This window comes from Cibotium barometz, chromosome 18 (genome assembly GCF_041138505.1).
Source record: "Cibotium barometz isolate CiBa-2024 chromosome 18, ASM4113850v1, whole genome shotgun sequence".
In the NCBI taxonomy this organism is placed as follows: Eukaryota; Viridiplantae; Streptophyta; class Polypodiopsida; order Cyatheales; family Cibotiaceae; genus Cibotium; species Cibotium barometz.
This window is the reverse complement of record NC_141063.1, coordinates 8,339,155-8,360,614: the sequence shown is the minus strand read 5'-3', so window position 1 is coordinate 8,360,614 and position 21,460 is coordinate 8,339,155. Positions and strand designations below refer to the sequence as shown.

The following is a 21,460-nucleotide window of genomic DNA, read 5'->3' as shown; positions in this document are numbered from 1 at the left end:
CCATGTAAGCCCTTATTTTTTGTAGACATGGGTGTTGATGTACATGATTGAAAACTACATTGGTATGATTTGGTGGTGTTGCTAATATTAATTAATCTAGAACACACAATCCACTAATAATAAGGGCATACTTATCAACAATCATACAATTTCTACAATCACAATATTTGTGCTTGTCAATGGAAGGCCATGTAAGCCCTTGTTTTTTATAAGTGGGTTTTGGTGTGGAGCACAGTAAGAAGTATTACACAAGTGTGGATATATATTTTTTAATATGGGGAGAAATCGAAAGGAGCACAAAGATTATTATGACCAAGTCAATGCTTTGATCCAATGAGATTCAAGTCAAATATCAATGATGACGGAAGTGCCATGGATGGAAGGATTAACTACGAAAGTAGTGTATGTAAAGTACAAAGCTTTGCCAACAAGAATATACACGTGGGAAGTTTACATGGTGAAAAGCGCCATTATTAAGGACAAATACATTGATTAGAGATAGATTAGAAGTCTACACCAATGACCAAAGATGGGTTCCCAATGCCCAAATCCCATTAGAACCCAACGACATGATGAAAAAGCCATTTTTGAAGCTTTATGTAAATAATTAAATGTATTATTAGGTGCCCGTGATTTTACTAAGTTATACCCACATATGTACTAAGCCTAATTTGTTGAATTAGGAATTGAGGGAATAAGCAGCCAATGGTGGCTAGAGTAGAAAATAAGGCAGTCAACAAGCATGAATTCCCATAACTTAATTAATTAGGTGGTACTAGGTTATGGCCAAGGATGTAACTAAGCTTAATTTGTTGAATTAGGAACTGAGAGGGAATAAGTAGCTAGTGGCTAGTCTAGAAAATAAGGTGATGGACATGTGTGAATTCCCATAACTTAATTAAATGTATTACTAGGCGCCCGTGATGATACTAGGTTATGGTGGCCAAGGATGTACCTAAGCCTGATATGCTAAATTAGGAACGGTCAAAATCTCATAACTCAATACACTTTTGCATGCTAATTTCAACTTTAGAATCTCTCTTGCACCGTTTTCCTCCTATTGGTGCTTATGTGTGGTGATTCTTAGCTTTCATGGGGCTTATGCATGTTCTAGCTTTCATTTGTTATACTCAAGTTTGTGATTTTGCTTAAGATTTGAGGTGTGTGTGAGTAAAAGACTCTTACATTAACTTATCTTGAGTGAAGGAGGAAAACTTGGGCTGAAATCTCAAGATTAGGGTAAAGTGAAGCATGGGCACGGGGGGAAGAGAGTGAAGCTAGGAAGATATACATAGAAGATGAAGAGGAGATAGAAAAAAGACATGTGGGGCCTAAGATCTAAAGAACCTTTTATGGAACTCTCTCCTCTTATATACAAAATTCTTCATTAAGTTAGGATAAGGAAGGAGGAGAGCAGAGGAAAGATTTGGTTGGCTCTCCCATGCTAAACAACACAACATTCACTACACACACCAGTTTTCTCACACCTCTCGTGCTCACAACACTCATGCCACTTGCACTCACCCTCTTGCACTCACACCTTTCATGCTCACAACTCTCGTGCCACTTAATCTTGCACTTTTTATCATCTCATTCTCCTCTCACTTACACCACTTGCTCTCACACTCCTCACACTCGCACCCGCACTTTCACACTTGTTCATCTCAATTTTCAACGTAGAGACAAGTTAATCTATGAAGCTCAACACTTGGATTCATCCTCGGGTAGTGAGCACTTGCACCCCGAAAAACTCCATCAGTTAGTATAGGTAGGAATGGGAGTTAGGAGAATAATAAGATTATATGTTGGTAGATTCGTGGCATTATCATCCCCCTTGTTATTTTGGTACTACCTCTTCTAGGTGTGACAACTATAAGAGAGAGGAATGGGAAGATCCAGTGGACCTTCTTAGGCCTTGTCCATCCAACCTTAATAGAATAGCCACCCATGTAGCTAGTGTGATTGCAAACCTCAAGAAAGACATGTGTGCCCATGACGTGCTCGTGTGAAAATGGGGCTAGCAAAAATTTATTGTATAAAGACAATTTTTTGTGTGGGGAGAATGGGAAATAGTGTTAAAGTTTGAGGTATGTAATGAAGGAAATTAGTGCTCATCATATTAGATATTAGTTACCTTTTGAAGGATCAATAATTTGGTTGCAATAATTTTTGTTGTGGGGAGAATGGGAAATAGTGTTAAAGTTTAAGGTATATAATGAAGGGAATTAATGCTCGTCTTCTTAGTTACTTGTTGGATTTTGAAGGATCAATAATTTGGTTGCAAAGGATTCTTTTAATTGTAGACTAATTGTTGATGATGAGGAATGGTTTTCTTATTGATTTCCTAGAAAACAACGTATTTAAAGTATACAACTAAGTGCCAACCAAAGTTTTGAGAGGTTCAACTTTAGCACATGCATCTTTTTAGTTTCAAAATAAGTGTGATGTAATTATCAATCGTATTATTGTAATGTTGAGCCCCCCTCCCCCTCCCAATAAGAAAAAAAAACCCTTTTTGCTCTTTTTTTAAAAGCAAAGAACCAATCTTGAAATCTTTACGAGCTACTCTAACCATGTATCATAGGCATTGGTATTGGCAATTTCTTTTCAAACATGTTACAAATCCCTATTTGAAAATGGTGTCTTTTTGTTTTTTTTTCCATTGAAATCTACAAAATACTACTTTAAACTACAAGAATATATATCTCGACATAGAAATAACCAAGCATCAAGCAAGGTATGCTTCACCAAACAACAAGGGCAACTTAGATATAACAAACAAATAAACACACACACACACACACACACACACACACACACACACATTCAAGAGCAAGCCTAAGATTCACATATGAAGGATGTTATACATTCCTTACATTTTAGATTCAAATAAACCTTGTGTGGTGGTCTTTGCATATGATGATAATTAATAATTATCATCATACCATTATCCAAAGAATAGCTTCATTTTTATATTAATTATTATTAACAATGCATGTGAATTTGTCAAATTCACATGAATTAATATTATCATTCAAAACATTCAACACACTTACAATATCTCTTTCAAATGAGAGGGAGCCCAGACTAATCCCCTAAAAGGGAAGTAAGGTCAGAGCTTTGCGAAATGCTTTAAACTTCTCTCATGAGAGAGCCTTCGTGAATAAATCTACCATGTTGTCCTATGTTAGCACATAGGCCAAGCTAATTTCCCCTGCGGAGCATCTCTCCCTAACATAATGATAATGCCCCTTAATGTGCTTTGTAGCATGAAAAATTGGATTCCTCGCCAAACTGCCATAGCGTTGTGACTTTCAATAAAGACGGTAGTGGCTAAGGACTTGTCGCCCAATACCCAAATCGGAAAATAAGGCATCGGAGCCAAACACACTCCATTGCAACTGTAAATGTTACCCTATACTCAACTTCATAGCTAGAAGTGGCCATAGTTAGATTGTTCTTGAAGAGCCACGATATACATAAATCACCAAGACGGAATCAAAAACCACTCATGGACTCTCGTGTGTTGTAACATCTAGCCCAGCATAAGTTTGTAAATGCATGCAGCTATGATTTTCCCCCTTGGGATAAAACAACCCAAAGTGCTTGGTGCCCTTTAGGTAATGGAACACCCATTTGACAGACTGCCACTTGGGCTATATAAGTCTGCTCAATACTAAGACCCTATACTAAATATCAAGCCTGGTGTTACATAAGACCATAAGGCATCCAACGGCCTCGTGATACAAGCCAACATCAAAAGGATCACTTACATCTTCAAGATTGTCGCAAACTAAGTTCCATAAGTGTAGCAATATGTTTGCAGTTTCCAAGATTGAACCTCTTCAACAATGCCTCTATGTATTGTGTCTACAGCATAACAATGCCATTATTACGGTGCCAAAACTCAATGCCCAAATAATAATGCAACGGGTCAAGACTTAACATTTCAAAAGACCTTTATAAATTAGTTATAAAAGTTAAAATATGATCATCATTAGGGCACATGAGCAGCATGTCATCAATGTATAGCATGATGACCAAAAATTAATCTTTAGTCCTCTTAATATAGAGGGTACTATCAGTAAGACTTGTAAAAACCTTGTGCAACCAAATATGCATGTGTCTTCTCATATCATGCTCTAGCAGCCTACTAAAGACCATACAACGCTTTTTTTAATCTGCATACTTTTGATTCCTGACCTTTCTAAACAAAACCACGAGGCTGAGATACATAGATCTCCTCATGAAAATCTCCATTCAAAAAGCAGTTTTGATGTCCAATTAACATATATTCCAACCTTTATGTGCTATTAATGCAATGATACTCCGCATGGTAGTCATACAACATGTGGGTGCAAAGTTCTCACCATAGTCAATGACTTTTCCTTGTGCATAACCCTTTGCAACAACAACAAGCCTTTCTTTACATCACTCGACACTACCATCAGCTTTATTTTTAAGCTTGTAAACCCATTTCGTGCCAATGTCCTTCTGGCCATGAGGCAAATCAGACAACTCCCAAGTATCATTTTTTAGTAAAGCATCATATTCAGATTACATAGCACTCATCCATTGTTTTGATTCCTTTGCTACATCAAAGGAGATAGGTTCCTCTTCATGAACTAGCAATAAGATTATGCCCTACATCAACACGTAGTCTTTGCACCATCTATTTTGGCATACTTTTTGACTTCTCAAGTTCCCTTCTTTTCCTCATCAATTGCATCGTCTACATTTGCCTCATCATCAATAGGTGGACTGTGGGCTAGAAAACATGCTAATTTTTAACCTGTTTAAACTCATTTTTAGCATTCTTTTGAGTACACAAATGCTCTGCAACATTGAACAATGGATACATTTTGTTTTTTTTACATCCAAGAAAAGGTTAAATTGCATCTTCCACAAATACATCTCTCCTCACAATAATCCATTTAGTAGTAGGATAATAGAGACGATAATCTTTACTTTCTGAGGTATACCCCACAAAAATACATTTAATAGCCTCATCTTCACAAGCTTACTCTACAAATTTGCTCAGGCACAAGTAAGCAAGACAACCGAAAATGTGTAAGTGAGCCACAAAGGGGTTTCTACCATTCCTAGCTCCAAAAGGCATAATTATATGCAAAAAAATTTAAGGAAACCTGTTCAAAACATATGTTGCACCATGATTACTTTTAGCCAGAAACCATGAGGTAACTCCTAACTTTTAACCATACAATGTACCATGTCCATGAGAGATCTGTTTTTGCGTTTAGCTACACCATTTTGCTCAAGTGTATAGGACACAATACATTAGTGTTTATCCCATGATCAGCTATATATGCATGAAACTCCTTAGACATATATCCCCTCAATTAATATGCAAGGTACCAATCTTACATGTACAAACATTTTCAACCATAGCAACAAAGTAATTAAAGCACAAAATCCTATGATTTCTGTCTCATACCCAAGTATGTCTCGGATAATAATCAATGAATGTGACAAAATAGAGGTAGCCCCCAATAGATGGTATCCCACATACATCACAGTGTATAAGTTACAATTTTTGGACAACTCTAATTGAACCATTTTGGGAAATGATGCCCGCTACATTTTTCCAAGAATATAGTCCTCATAAACATGTTTGATAGGGGCTTACTAATGGTAGAGATAGATAACAAGTTCTTCTTGACCCATGGTACATATAATACATCTAAGAGCATGATTGTTCCATCATTTGTAGCAATGAAAACAATTTTACCAACTTTTTTTACATGATATGAGGAGTTATTTGCACATGTAACAATGTTTCTGTGTGGAGCATATTCAAGTGGTGATAATAACAATGATGAGAAGTAATGTGCTTACTAGCATACAGTTAAAATACCAGACATGTACATCTGTAATACAACCATACATACATCCTTATGAGAAGGGTCAAAACTACATTGCATAATGAAAGCCCAATCATCATGTGCATAGTATGCAAATTCCTTGTTTTTCGCATTGGATGCTAACGCATCAGCAGCAGCAGTCATACTGAGTCTTTCTTTTTCTCCTTCTCCAGCCGCTTCTTACACTCATTAATGTAGTTCTTGCAATAGTTGCATTTGCCTTTTTTCTTTGTCTTGTCGCCTTCCTTGTCTATAGGCTTGCGCAATGACTCTAATTTTGACTTGTAACTATCCTCAGGAAAGGATATACCATTGCCTCTTGTAGCAACAAAAGCTTGATCTCCTCTATGTATGATAGATATGTTTTGCCTAGATTGCTCTTCTTGCAAGAGCACAGAAACCAACTCCTCAAACTTTGGATTGCCTTTTCATAAGTCTGATGGTAGAAGCAAAACTTTGGTACATGTCCGATAACACATTCAAGATAATAGGTACCAACAAGGATATACTTCATCAACACTGGACAACTACTCTTAATTTTTGTAAGAAAATTATCCACCACAGAGTCTCCCTCATTCATATGCTCTAACTCTAATTGCTTGTGTAGATATACGCAACACGTGCTTCATTACATACCTAGTATGATGACATAAGTGTATCCCAAGTATGTTTAGAAGTCCTGCATGATCGAATGTGAGTAATGATACTCCTCTTGGATTGAAAAAGCAAGCAACGCATGTGCTTGTGCATCTCTTCCATCCCACTTTGTTTGTTCCTGAATAGGAGAGGTAAGGTATCTTATAGTAACATACCATGTGAAACTGAGTTCGTGTCTGTGGATATGTCTTCTACATCATGTTCATCATAGGAACCAGGATGTTTCTCAGTACTAACCACAACATTCCTTGTCTACCAATATATGCCACATCATATAGGACCATAACGGGTAGTTGGTCCCATCAAGGTTATCCTCAGCTAGATAACATCCGAAATGCATCATTGTTTGCCATTTCTGATAATACCCAAGCAAGTAATCACGCAACCTGTAAAGTGCTGAGTGATCCTTTGATGCAACACCAAGGTGGCGTCTAATAAAGCCACTAACAATGGAGACATGCATGGTGTATGAAAGAAATGCAGAATAAAGTGAGTAGAAATTTTACTCGTAAGATGTATAGATCGATGTTGCTGAAGTGTAGCTTGTAGACAAGATCCGTGTGGTGAGCGTCTCATGATGCTTTCATGTGTATCTGCACACCCATCTATAGTAGATCTGAAAATCCTACTCTAAAATTTGATGAAGAACAATGCAAATCTAGTCCTCGAAGATGTCTACAAAAAAAAAAATCAAAACCTGTGCGAACGGCCCCCCTAACATGCCTGAAACAAAAATCTAGCCCCCACAAAACTTCAATGCAAAGTTTTATACACTTCAAGGTCCTCTTTCTTCTACCAGAAGGGCTCCTTGAGCCAATTCAAGAAGACATGCGACTCAGGGTGAAGGGTAGGCAGCAACAACAACAGGGACGAGGAGTGTATGCTCTGATACTAAATGTTAGAAACAGCGTGCGCGCGCACACACACACATAGTGGAGAAGCTCGAGGGAGCACACAATGAGATGATAGATAGATAATGAATTTATGCTGTACAAAGATTATAAGTATACACCAAGATGAGTGTATACTAGCATGGGGAAAAAAACCTCCTAAAGAGAGAAAAAGTGCCTCGAGTAGTCCTAGTGTGTAAACACACACATCACTACCAAATATGGCTACAAAATTTTAGATTTGTAGTGGACTTTGACTCTTCCATTCTAAACCTTTTTAGAATATCTATGAAATATTTTGTTTAAGGAAACTTTTACCTTTTTCCCTATAGACTTCTAAACCCAAAAAATATTGCATCAAACCAAGATTTTTATCTCAAAGGATTTTCTCAAGTCAAGTCAACCTTTACTTGGTTTATAATTTCATCATTATTGTTGGTGATAATAATATCATCAACATCTAGTAAGATAAGATTACCTTTCTTATCATCTAACTATATGTTGATGATAATATCATCAACATATAGTAAGATAAGATTACCTTTCTTATCATGTTTGGCATATTGGTCTCAAACCCTTGAGATTTTAAGTGTGTATTGATAAGTGTGTATCAATCTTGTGGTACCTATTCATGGAGCTTGTTTTAAACCAAAAAGAACCTTTTTCAGCCTGCTCAATTTATTCTCTTGCTAGGTAGGCCCACAAACCTTTTACGTTAACCCATGTACACTTCTTCTTTAAGATCCCCATACAAGAATGATATTTTAACATTTATCTAGTATAGATGTTGATTCAAGTGGGTTGCATGAGACACAGTCATCCTCATTGTGTTTAGCTTAGCAAGTGGTGCAAAGGTTTCCTCATAGTTAATGCCTTCCTTTTGGGCATAACCTTTTGCGACCAATTTGGTAAAGCTGGGAACAATCCAATTGCTATTTGAATATTTGAAACCATAACAATGAGATATGCACTGAAGACCACTTTAGAGAGAAACGTGTCTTCACATGCTCAAGGTATGAGTCCAAAACATGCCACAATTCTTGCACTTGCAAAGCACCCATAGTAGCAGACTCCTGAAAGGATTGTATGTTTCAAGCAGATTGTCAATTTGGTGCAGCCTTTGTATTATCAAGACTCAAACTAAGATGACAAATTGAGAGAATGGCAATTTAAGATGCTTTATCATGTGTCTTTTATCGTCCATTTCTTTTGCTTTCTTGTAAACTTTACTACAATTTAGGGAGCCAATGTCAGAATTATATAATTTTTTAGGATTAAAATGGTAATTTTAAGCAATATGGCCAAATTAGAAATGGTAGAAATAATATGAGGGTCAATACTAGAATTTTAGTCAAATTTAAGGCCAATTTGGTAGGATCAAAATGGGAATTTTGAAAATACTAGGGTTAAATTGGGAATTTTGAAAATAGTAGGGTCAAATTGGGAATTTTTTATAATACTAGGGTCGAATTGGTAATCTTCCCTTCCATTATTAACATCCACATCATTAGGTTCATGCACATAACTAAGCATACTTAATGCAAGCCATCAACATGAACTCAATCTATTAATTAAAATTAGAGAGTGTATGCACATATAACTGAGCATACTTAATGCAATATCAACGATCTATTAATTGAAATTAGAGAGAGGATTGGATGGAGAGAAGTTTGGCATAACCCATGCACTAGAATCACACTTCCAAATGCTTCTTGGCCCATATATGAGAATACCTAATGTGGCGGCAGAGCTGGTGCATTCCCTCCCCACACTTTATATAAAAACGGAGCTAGCCCATATCTCCTTCCCTTATGATATTCGAGCACCACCTTCAATATTAACCTTGAGCAATGATTTTGAGTTGCAATTTAAGAGCAATGCCTTGAGCACAAGGATTACGCAATTCAAACAAAGAAAATGTTCAATGAACAAAATAAACACATATAGGGTAAAAAAAAGAAGATGCCAATTTCTTAGTATGACTATTTTTGGCAAGCAATTTTTGGTGAGAGGTTTTCAAAAATGGCAAGCACTTTTCACTAGTGTCTTTGACATAGATACATAGATATACACATATATACATGCATGCATGCATATATATGTATGTATGTCTATGCATATATAAATACATGCATGTATGCATACATAAATACATGTGTGCACTTTTAAAGTCTAATTAGCATACATACATGCATACCTTCAACCCTCTTCTCTCTCTCTCTCTCTCTCTCTCTCTCTCTCTCACACACACACACACACACACACACACACACACACACACACACACCCCTCTTCTCTCTCTCTCTCTCTCTCTCTCTCTCTCTCTCTCTCTCTCTCTAGCTCTCTCTCTCTCTCTCCACATAGACACAAATATATGAAAATATGAATATATACTTGTGTGTGTGTGTGTGTGCATGCATGCATGCACAAACATACATACATACATTCTTGGCCTTAAGAGAATTCACTCCCAAAAAATGTAAAATAAAATATACATTCTTAGCCTTGAGAGAATTCTCTCCCAAAAAATGTAAAATAAATCACTACAAGCAAAAAAAAATTACTAATAAAGTGTTCACTTTTATGAGTGATGGTGATAGGATGTCTTATTACCTACCTTAGCTATAAGCATTAGGAGTCACATTGGCCACTTTCTATGTGTATATGTATATGTGTGTGCATGTGCATGTGCATGTGTGTGTGTGTGTGTGTGTGTGTGTGTGCGTGTATGTGTGTGTGTGTGTGTGTGTGTGTGTGTGTGTGTGAGAGAGAGAGAGAGAGAGAGAGAGAGAGAGAGAGCACCAACATGAAGAGAAAGATTGCTAATTCAAAACGAAATGTAGCTTTTGTGGAAAAATAAACCATGAAGAAAAGGATTGCATCTTCAAAAAGGGCATCGTCTGCGCATCTTATAAGCAATGAAGAAGAGATGGCTTCCAAATAAGAGGCCAGCTTTGTCGAAGATGAATGGAATTTCTAAAGCCTCCTTAAGCCAAGGCCACTCTATTAAAATATCCCTACTCTTCTATAAAACTTCACTAGACTAAGTTGGTGAAACCAAATCCAAAAAGAGCTTGGTAAAATCCAAACATGTCTAGACTAAGGTGGTGAAACTAAACCCTAGAAGAGCTTAGTAAATCCACACATGTCCAAAGTGATGGATAATTACTTGAGGGGGATTGTTGGAAAGAGAAAATAATCATCCATCAATATTAAGATTGAGAAAAGGTTCAAGGTTTCTAAGGTTGTTAGTGAAAAAAACAAAGAATATGCTAGTTACATTCACCATGAAATAAAGCCAAGGATAGAAACTTTTTGCCTAAAATATAGGAGACGATCATGGAGAGAATTTGGGGCATTTGAATTGATGCTAAAGCCACTTCAAGAACTCATGGATTCCTCCTTCCAATAGCCATGTACTTGAGCCTATTTAAGGCCTTTGATTAATGGAGAAACTACCTTGCTTACTCATCATCTTGTGTCATTAGTCTTGCTCATTTCATTAGTGTTAATTACTTTCTCTTAGCATTGTTACCATGCTTAATAATTACGTCTAAGCCTCATTACTACCCACCATAGCATGCCAATACCATAATTCCAACACCTATGTATAACCATGGCTATGATACCATGATGAAACACCTAGATCTAGGCATAGCCGTGGTGGATCATAGAAAATAAACACACTTATGATTGAATACGACAATGAAAAACATTAGCACTTTTACTACAACTTACTTAAACACAGCTTAATGAGCAAAGATCACCCAAAACACAAGCTTGATCTAATTGCAAAACTCTCATATAAGTGAGCCCCATGTACACCATAATAAAGCTCTCATGATCTTACAAGCACCACACATGGGTGCCATGTCATTTGCCACACTTATGGCCCAAATTTCCCATCCACATGATCTTCTCATGTATATGTTAACCTATAATAAATGCAGTCCTATCCATACACCTTATCTCCTTTTTAAGTATTCATCTACCCTTTTACAAATATGACCATAAAAAAGAAGCTTTAAACCAAAACCATACAATATCATCACATTCAAGAGAACTCTTGCCTCCCATCAATGAACACATTCAAGAGAACAACTCACCTCTCCAATGCATATCCATAATTTTAACAAGGTTTGCCCATCCTAGAACTCAACAAGAAAATTTGTGACGATTGTATAATGGGGAAACACCATAGAGAAAACTTTCCTAGAAATGCCACTAGAATGACTAGAATCCTAGAACTAGAGCATTTATACCTTTATTGACCAACAAATACTACCATAATACATGGCAACTTACCTCCCCTAAATCACACAATGCAAATACATAATTTTAACAAGGTTTGCCCGTCCTAGAATTCAACAAGAAAATTTGTGGGGATTGTGTAATGGAAAAACACCATCAAGAAAACTTTCCTGGAAATGTCACTAAAATGACCAAAATCCTAGAGCTAGAGCATTCAAACCTTTGTTGACCAACAAATACTGCCACAATACATGGCAAGTATTACTTCATGACCTTTATAGATGATTTTTATCACAAAACATGGATCTATTTCTTTTAGGGAAAATTCATAAGCCTTCACACATTAAGACAATAATAGAAAAAGAAATTGGAAAATCTATCATGGACCTAAGGTTGAATCGAGGACCTAAGGTCAGATGGAGGAGGAGAGCATACATCTCTAATGAATTCAAAGAAATATTATTAAAGAGCATGGCATCAAAAGTGAGAATCCTCATACTCCTCAATGAAGTGGAGTTGCCGAGAGAGGGTGAATTAGAAAAAGTTGTATAATTATGGCACCCATTGAGCTTTTTTTTCTCAAGGGATGTTATATTCAACTAGGACCCCAATGAATCAAAAAATATCATCATTAATGATGATCAAACTTTCATTCGTAATCTTGTTGGTAGAGATATCTAAGAGAAAGATATTACATCCACCATACTGCAATTGAGATTCAAGAAGACAAGATTGATTTTCTAGATTTTGAAGAATATAAGATCAACAAGACCAAGTATTCCACCTAATAGACTGACTTGTAATCATGCCTCGATGAAGGAAGTCAAAGGAAACTAAGATTGGGAAGAAGCTATGCATGAGGAATACGAGAGCATCCAAGTAAAAAATATAGGGGGTTGTTTGGTTTTTACCTTAAGGCAAATCCAATATTGGCAATAAGTGGGTTATAAGGCGAAACTAAAAAGTAATGGAAGTATCAAAAAGTACAAAGCTATGCTACGCATTTAGGGTGAATAGAGGAAAAATCTTTTTTTGTTCTGCTTAACTAATGTTACAGCCTAAATGCCGAACCCTCGACCCTACCCATTTTCGCACTAAAGACTGCTTTAGAGAGAAACGTGTCTTCATATGCTCAAGGTGTGAGTCCAAAAGGGGCCACAATTCTTGCACTTAAAAAGCACCCATAGCAAACTCCTAAAATGATGTAGAGTATTGTGTTTAGAGGAGTGATTGCCATGTTTTTTATTCAAGCAAATTGTCAATTTGGTGTGCCTAAAGTTAGATGACAAATTGAGAGTATTGTAATGCCTATGTAAGATCCTTTATCATGTGTCTTTTATTGTCCATTTCTTTTGCTTTCTTGCAAATTTCTATTATAATTTAGGCTGCCATTAGTTTTTGGGGGCCAATGTGGGAATTATAGCAAATATTAGGGTCAAAATCATAATTTCGATGTAATATGGCCAAATTAGAAATGGTAGAGTAATAGTCGATACAATAACTTCAATCAAATTTAAGGCTAATTTGGTAGGGTCAAAATGGGAATTTTGAAAATACTAGGGTTAAATTGGGAATTTTAAAAATATTAGGATCAAATTGGAAATTTTTGAAAATACTCCTAGGTCAAATTGGAAATTTTGACATCATTTAGGGTCAAATTGGTAATTTTCCCCCATAGTGGATATTAAAAAAAATAGGATGATCTTCACATAAGAATTGATTGGCTTTGAGTTATTTTGTGTTCAGACACACAAATAGGTACTTGTATGACATATTATCATAGTTAGAGGATTGTTGAAAGCAAACCATTCAAATTTGTGCATTTTGTTTTTACTATCAATATAATCGTTTCTAACCCCTATGATTCTTAACTTATTAAGGTGTGATCACCCATTGTTGGTTATCATTTTATATTACATTTTGCTTTTACTTCATGTTTTTTCTTTTTGATTTTATTAATAAATACATGATTAAAAAACTATGTATATTTTTTATTAAATAAATATATGAATAACCTTATTATGATTATAATCTAGTAGCCTAGCACCTATAAATGTCATCCATTGATCCTAATGCTATGCACGCATATATAGTTTTAAGGTTGTTTACAAACTTATGTCATAAATATCCAAACAAATAGGGGTGAGCAAGGAGATGGATGAGGAGACTCCACACCCACGAGGATGGGGGGGGACATCTCCCTTGATTTTAGGGATTTCATGCACTTACCGAGAAATCCACGTGTGTAAAGGCCCTAAGGTTTTTGGCAAGATGTGTGTTGGCTTGACCCCCCCACCAATGATTATGACTTTTACCTAACCTAAATGTGTCCGGTGCATACAACATGCTCAATGAACGGCCTATTTGAAAACCATCAAACCACTTCTAAACATGTTAATAAGTTTGACGAATGGCCTATGTGAAAACCATCAAACCACTTGTAAACATGTTAATATGTTAATAAGTTTTGCATTGCAAGAGAGAGTACTAAAAGATGTGTTCGATGCGTACTAATAAAAGCCTATTTGAAAACCATCAAACCACTTGTAAACATGTTAATATGTTAATAAGTTTTGCATTGCAACAAAGAGTACTAAAAGATATGTTCACTGCATACAACATGTACGACAAACGGCCTATGTGAAAACCATCAAACCACTTGCAAACATGTTAATATGTTAATAAGTTTTGCATTGCAAGAGAGATGTGTCTTGTGGGTAGTCACGGCCCACCCTAACTAAAAGGTTGTGGGTTAGAACCCTGACACCATAAGGGGGTTCCTTAACACTATTTCCCAAAAGACCCTTGTCAGGTGCATCAATGGATGACATTGATCAAAATTGCAACGCCTTTTTTGGGCCGTAAGATAAAGTAAACTAGGGCAAGTAAACTAGGGGTGAAAAACATAAAATATAATGGTTTAAAACCTCATGGTCTCATTGCTTGAAGGTATAGTGCAGCGGCAAGATGTTTCCCTTGGTGACCTAAGATCTTGAGTTCAAATCCTCTTTTGCACATAACATCTTGCTCCAAATTTTGCCCAGGTCTTGACCAGCCTCGGTATGGTTAAAGTTTCCCTTGGTGGCCTAAGGTCTTGAGTTCAAATCCTCTTTTGCACATAACATCTTGCTCCAAATTTTTGAAGTCCCAAACCTAAATTCACCCTCATTTCATGATGTAAACTAGGAAGTAAACTATGAAGATGAAATTTTCCTTGTTTTTTGTAGTTTACTCGTGCTAGTTTACTTTATCCGCCCCGCCGCGCCGATGGCCCAAAAAAGGCATCACAATTTTTGATCAATGCTATCCATTGATGCCATTTGACAAGGGTCTTTAAGACCCAATGGAAGATAGTGCTGGGGGGGGGATTTCTAGTAAAAAAAGAAAAAATAAAAGTGTCAGGTAGTGATGTTAGGAGGCCTGAGAGAGCGAGAGATCGAGTAGGTAAAAGTGGGCATTTACTCTTGTACTACATGGCGGCGATTGTGGAGGGAGTGGGGTCCCACCTTGTAAAGGGTGATGGGCTGGATGCATGGATTGCCTCTCAGAGCATTGCCCATATGAAGGAGCTAGTGGTTGGGGGGACTGGGGCAATGAAGGGTCTGATGAGATGAAAAGGTCATGAGCGATAGAGGATGAAGAAAGGGACCGGAAGTCCTCGCCTAAGAGGGTAGCCGAGAGGCTCATTACACATGCTTAGAAGCCCCTAACTAGAGGAGAGAAGGCATGCTTGCAAGTGTCCCCTGAACTGGTGATGAGGAGCCAGATTGATTTGTTTTCTTTGTGCAGTGTGATTGTATTTTCCTTAGGTAGGATCCCATCCAAAGCTGATGTAGCGAGATGGCTGCAGGATGACGTTTTTCATGGCAGTGTCATTTCTCAGGTTTTTTATTTAAGCAAGGACTTCTTTAACATCTTGTTTACTAAAGCACAAGCTATTCCGGAACTGTTTGCCAAAGCCCCCCTTTTCATGGACCATAGGCTGATGCATGTTATTCCTTTTGATCCCTTCTTTGATGTTAATAGAAGCTTGGTTGAATCCTATCCTATATGGGCGGAAGTCATCGGGATACCCCCTGACTTTGTCCTGCTTTGAGGGAGATTGCTTGCGCGATTGGCCCGGTGCTTTACTTACCTAAGGAAGAAGTGATCAATGGACAGGGTAATAGTGTATGTATTGCTTGGAATAGAGCTGTAGAAACTCCTAAATCTGTTGAGGTGGACTTAGGTGACTTAGGCAAGATGGAGTTGATGTTGAAATTTTGACCTTTTCCCCGATGCTTGCTTCAAATGTGGGGGGTTCGAGCATATTGCTAGGTACTGTGTTAAAGTGGGGAAAAGGAAGGTGATAGGGGTAAGGGGTTAGAGGATAAAGGTAAAAATATTAAAGAGACCATTGGGGACTCAGTTGGAGAGGGGGGGGCTAGAAAACTATATAGGGGAAAATGAGTGTGAGACATGCCAAAGATGAAGCCAAAAAGAAGGCAAGTGGGGGTGGTGTTGGGAATAATCAAGGGAGTAAATAGTTTGGGAGTCTAAGCCCAGTGATGTACTCTAATCCTTTTAACCCATTAGGGAGGATAGTGGGACTTCATTAGCTCAAAAATTTAATTGGCAAGTTGATGAAGCTTGGAAAGGGATTCAAAACCTCTCATGCCACTCTCAAAATAACACGGTCCCCACTATGCAGGATGTTGTGTATTAAATGGAAAGAGGTGTTGGAACTCATGGTCTAGGATGGATGTGGTAGAGCATTAGGGAATTCTTTAATGTGTTTAGGGATATAGTGGACTCATAAGTTTAACCCCCCTTTAGCCCTTCAAGACCCCATAATAACCAGAAGATTGAACAATAAGGGTTTGATGAGATTAAAGGATTGCTGGGATGAAGTATCAATGGGATGGAAGGAGCCTAAGCGACTGGTGATGGATTTAGCTTTATCCAATAGGGAAGCTCAGCTGGTCAGGCATGTTGTGTTGGAAGAGGTGTAGAAAGGCTGGACATCCATTGCAGTGGATGAATCTTATTGGATTAGGGATTGGTCCTAGTTTAATGGTTCTAAGCTGGACAGAGGCACAACTAGAGTTCTGTACAGTGCTTTGAGAATAAGTGAGGACAATGTCATATACTGTAACAGAATATGGAAAGTGAGTTGGAGCTCCAATTGTTGGAGAAGGAAGTGGAAGGCAATATGGGAAATGGAAATACCTACTAAATCTCAGGTTTTTCTGTGGACAGTGTGTATGGGAGCTTTGCCCATGGGTTCTACTAAATGGAAATACCTACTAAATCTCAGGTTTTTCTGTGGACAGTGTGTATGGGAGCTTTGCCCATGGGTTCTAAATTGCTTCAGAGGAACTTCATAAGTGGATGTTGCCCTAGATGTAGGACAGCCTTGGACGATGGAAAGCATACATTTAGGGATTGCCTTGCTATTAGAGGAGCCTGGGTTAAGATTGGAAAATGGGTCCAGACCTGTTTAGGGGTGCAATGTCAGTGGGGGGATTGGTGGCTGATTGGCAGATGGAAAACTAATGGTGGACATGTTGATGTGATCTTTAATATCATTAGATGCTAGTGTTTATGGGAAATCTGGAACTCCAGTAACTGCATTGTGTTTCAGAAAGCTTGTGATACGGGAATTGATGTTAGTGGATTGATGCATAAATATATATGTATGTGTTGGTCTATATGTTTGGTTAATAAATTGAGTGGGGCTGAATTGTTTCAATTGATTCGGTCCCTACAATTTGCTATCATCTCATGTTTAATGATCTGGTGTGATAATTTGCAGGGTCTCAGAAAGCAGTGGGTGAATACTAAGCCAGCTAGATATGGACCTAGAACAAAGAGATGGTACAAGAAGGTCAAGCAAGCAAGTTACATCTTTGTTGCCTTTGTTGTTGAGAACCCTGTGGGGACTAGACCTACAGTCAAAATTTGGTTTTAGAAAGGGGAGATGAAGGGTGATGCTGTGGAAAAACAGGCTCCTAGGGGCTACTCAACCGAAGCTTTGGTGGAGGCTTGCATTTTACTTGGCTACCAGTTGTCCTGGGATGAATCTTCTTTTGTATCAGAGGATGATAGACGGGATTTAGTGTGTCGCCTGACCGTGGGGTTGGAAAGTATGCAATGTAAAGTTTTTCTTTTCTTTTTATAATATATATATTATTGGTTTAGAAAAAAAAAAGTGTATGGTAGATTCGATCCTACCTCTAAGGAGGCATGAAGATGCAGCAAGCTTTCATTAGCTCCATTGCCGAAGCAATCGTCCGGTAGGTAGCTGGCGGACGCCATGTATCTGTCTAGGGCTGCACACTGAACCAGCTCCAAAAAGACTACTCTGCAGTGCTGCTGCACAGTGCATATTCACGACAATTAAACTGAAGCAAGCTGCTAGAGGAGGCAAAATGACTGTGGAAGCGTCCATTTGGGTCTGAGATCTCACCAAAATCTGGCCCAACTATGACGACTGCGACACTCCCCGTAATGAAGAACCTACGAGAAGAGCTTGCAACAAGGAGGCCTTTTCTCTTCAGAGTCCTGGCCCTTTTGTCTCTCTCCTGTCTGTGCTTCTACATAGGAAAGAGATGGGCTACCAGATACGAAGAGCTTGTGGTTTACAGCACTACATCACCTTCAGGCTTACCCCCATCTGAGCCCCATGTTACTCTGGTCACAGATTACCACGAAGAAACAGAAGACCCATCATTAAAAACCAGTGCTTCTTTGCCCCCCCATGTTGTGGTCTCCCCCACTGGTGTCTTGCAGAAAGATGGGTCCATCATTACCAAAGAGTTTCCCATGGATGATGATGGTGGCACAATGCCCAGTGAAGATGTAAGCATCGATTTTGGCAAAGTCCATGTGGCTGGGGATGCAGATTTACATGGTAAGAAGAAAAGTATAAAGTTTAAAGTATGCCCTTCCAGCATGAAAGAGTACATCCCATGTCTGGACAATTTGGCTGCCATCAAACAGCTTCCTTCAATCCGAAAGGGCGAGAAATGGGAAAGGCATTGCCCACAAGGGAAAGGTGCTGACTTGGAGTGTTTGATCCCGCCGCCGCCTGGTTATCGGTACCCCATCTGGTGGCCAAAAAGCAGAGATGAGGTATACTTGCCCACCATCAAGCTATCCTATTCTACTGCATCTTGAAAATTCACTGCCATTTTTTGATGACTAAGTGAATAGAGTCAAAGGATAGAAGTGAAGTGGTGTCAGTCGACTCTAATCAGTGATCTTTTGGGTCGCCTAGCTTACGAGTGACCTTTCTAGTTAACTTTTTAGTCGAGACCGGCCCATACTATCTCTTACAAGCGAGTTCTCACAGGACGGGTGTGTGTTGGTGTCGTGAGTTCAACTCTGCCGGGTGAGGGCAAGGGTTCGAACCGTGCAAGCTACACTCACTGGAGGCGTTGTTCATCACGAAATATATATACATATGTGTGTGGGGGTATGTATGGATGGATGGATGCGTGCATGCATGCATGCATGTTTGTATATATGTAAGCCCTCCCAAAGAAAAAAGCTAAGAATGGGGTGCCAGGGGAAAGCTTGAGTTGTTTTGGAGATGGCTTCAATGAGTCTTAGGAATAAAAAGATGATATTTATCCAGAAATAATCTTCGGTCTATTCCATTCATATCGTAGACCAGGTACACCATATATATATTATAGCCACACGGGCTTTATCCCATACATCAGTGCATATGTCATTCTCACACACAAAATTATGCAGGTCACTCAATTTTACCCACTTAATCTCACACCCTTGCCAATCACAAGTACTCACAACTCCCTTGACAACTCTCATGCACACAACTCAGATACTCCAATCGTACTCACAAAATTATGCAGGTCACTCAATTTTACCCACTTAATCTCACACCCTTGCCAATCACAAGTACTCACAACTCCCTTGACAACTCTCATGCACACAACTCAGATACTCCAATCGTACTCACAAACCATTCTATCCACACACACACACACACACACACACACACACACACACACACACACACACTCCCCTATGATTCTTACCCCGGTGATTCTTAAGAACCCCTATGATTCTTAAGAACAATGGATCATCTTAACCTATTAAGGTGTGCTCACCCATTGGTGGGTATCATTTTATATCACATTCTGCTTTTACTTCAAAGTTGGACAAGCCTCTATCCTGCTATTAAGGCTGGTCAGGAGATTTGGCTAAGCAAATTCTAACAGTAAGCCTCCATATGCATGTCCTAATTCTAGGTGATTTAGCTTTGCCATGCATTCCTTGAGTGTACATTGAAGCTAAGGAGGGGGTATCCATAGGTGTGTGGTGGTGTTGTGAGTGAGTTCAACTCTGCGGGGTGAGGGCGAGGGTTTGAAGTTCAAACCCTGCAAGCTACAGTCACTCACTGGAGGCGTTGTTCATCACAAAATGTATATACATGTATGTGTGTGTGTGTGTGTGGGCATGTATGTATGTATGTATAGATGGATGCATGCATGCATGCATGTATTTATATATATATGTAAGCTCTCCAAAAAAAAAAGCCAAGGAGGGGTTGCCAGGGGAAAGCTTGACTTGTTTTGCAGATGGCTTCAATGAGTCTTAGGAATAGAAAGATGATATTTATCCAAAAACAATCTTCAATCTATTCTATTCATATCGTAGACTAGGTACATCATATATATATTATAGCCACATGGGCTTTATCCCATACATCAGTGCATATGTCACTCACACACATACTTAGGTCACTCAATCTTACCCACTTAATCTCACCCCCTTGTCAATCGCAAGCACTCACAACTCTCTTGACGCCTCTCATGCACACAACTCAGATACTCCAATCATACTCACAAACCATTCTACACCCACACACACACACTTTCACATGCACTCTTCGATAATGCACGTGCTAATTCTCGCTCTCATTGGAGATTTTTTGTCAACAACCTCTCATAAGTGAAGGTAGAACACATACAAGGCCCTCCTACAATTCAACAAAGGTGAACTCTCACTCCACTCTCCATAACAGTGAATCCAAGAGTAAACAAATGACGCTACCAATTACAATAGTGAAGTCTTTTCACTCCTCTTACACAAGGATCTTACATGGCCCTCCCTTTACAAGGTGGAATCTCATGTTTCTTTCTTTGATTGCTTACCATGGGGTATCTTAACCTTTTGGTAAATCAGATAATGGGCGACATAGGTGAAAATACCCCCTCGCATTTTTGGCCTAAAAAATGCCATTGAAGTTTCTCCAACATGTTGTTCATATCTCGATGAGACTACTAGTGATGGCATCATGCATCCCATGGATAAGGGAAACCCTATGAGACTTAAGTACACACATGCGGTCTTTGTATAAGAGCCAACCATTGTGAACCGTAAAATGACATGGTCTAGCGGCCACAAGCACCTTTGTCCATTGTTTCGAATCCGTGTGCTCGTGTTGCATATCATAAGGACCAAGCCACACATGGCTAATCAAAGTGTGTAAATGGTGGAAATGGATGAAGTAACTCCTTTCCTACTAAGAGCATCTACAAATAGACTTTCGTAGAATATACCCCAAATTGTAGGAAAGATTGACTTAAGTTCACTCCATTGAGCACTTGGCATGGTTTCAAGCCACCGAAGTGCTTGATGGTCCGTGCAAACCATGAATTTGCACCCATTTAGAAAATGCTTCCAATGTTTGAGGGTTTGAATTTCTACTAGGAGCTCTATGTCATAAACCGAGTAATTTCTTTCTACCGGGTTCACTTTGTGGCTCAT

The 21,460-nt window shown here is 38.5% G+C and overlaps 1 protein-coding gene across 1 annotated transcript in view; it reads left to right on the top strand.

The window, feature by feature from the left end:
• Positions 1-17,882: 17,882 nt before the first annotated feature.
• LOC147628877 (putative methyltransferase PMT11) overlaps positions 17,883-21,460 on the top strand; it is a 53,014-nt gene continuing 49,436 nt past the window's right edge. Inside the window, exon 1 of the mRNA XM_086812051.1 lies at positions 17,883-18,793. Within this exon, the coding sequence (XP_086668177.1) occupies positions 18,146-18,793 (648 nt within the window). The 5' untranslated portion in view covers positions 17,883-18,145. The remainder of the gene's footprint in view (positions 18,794-21,460) is intronic.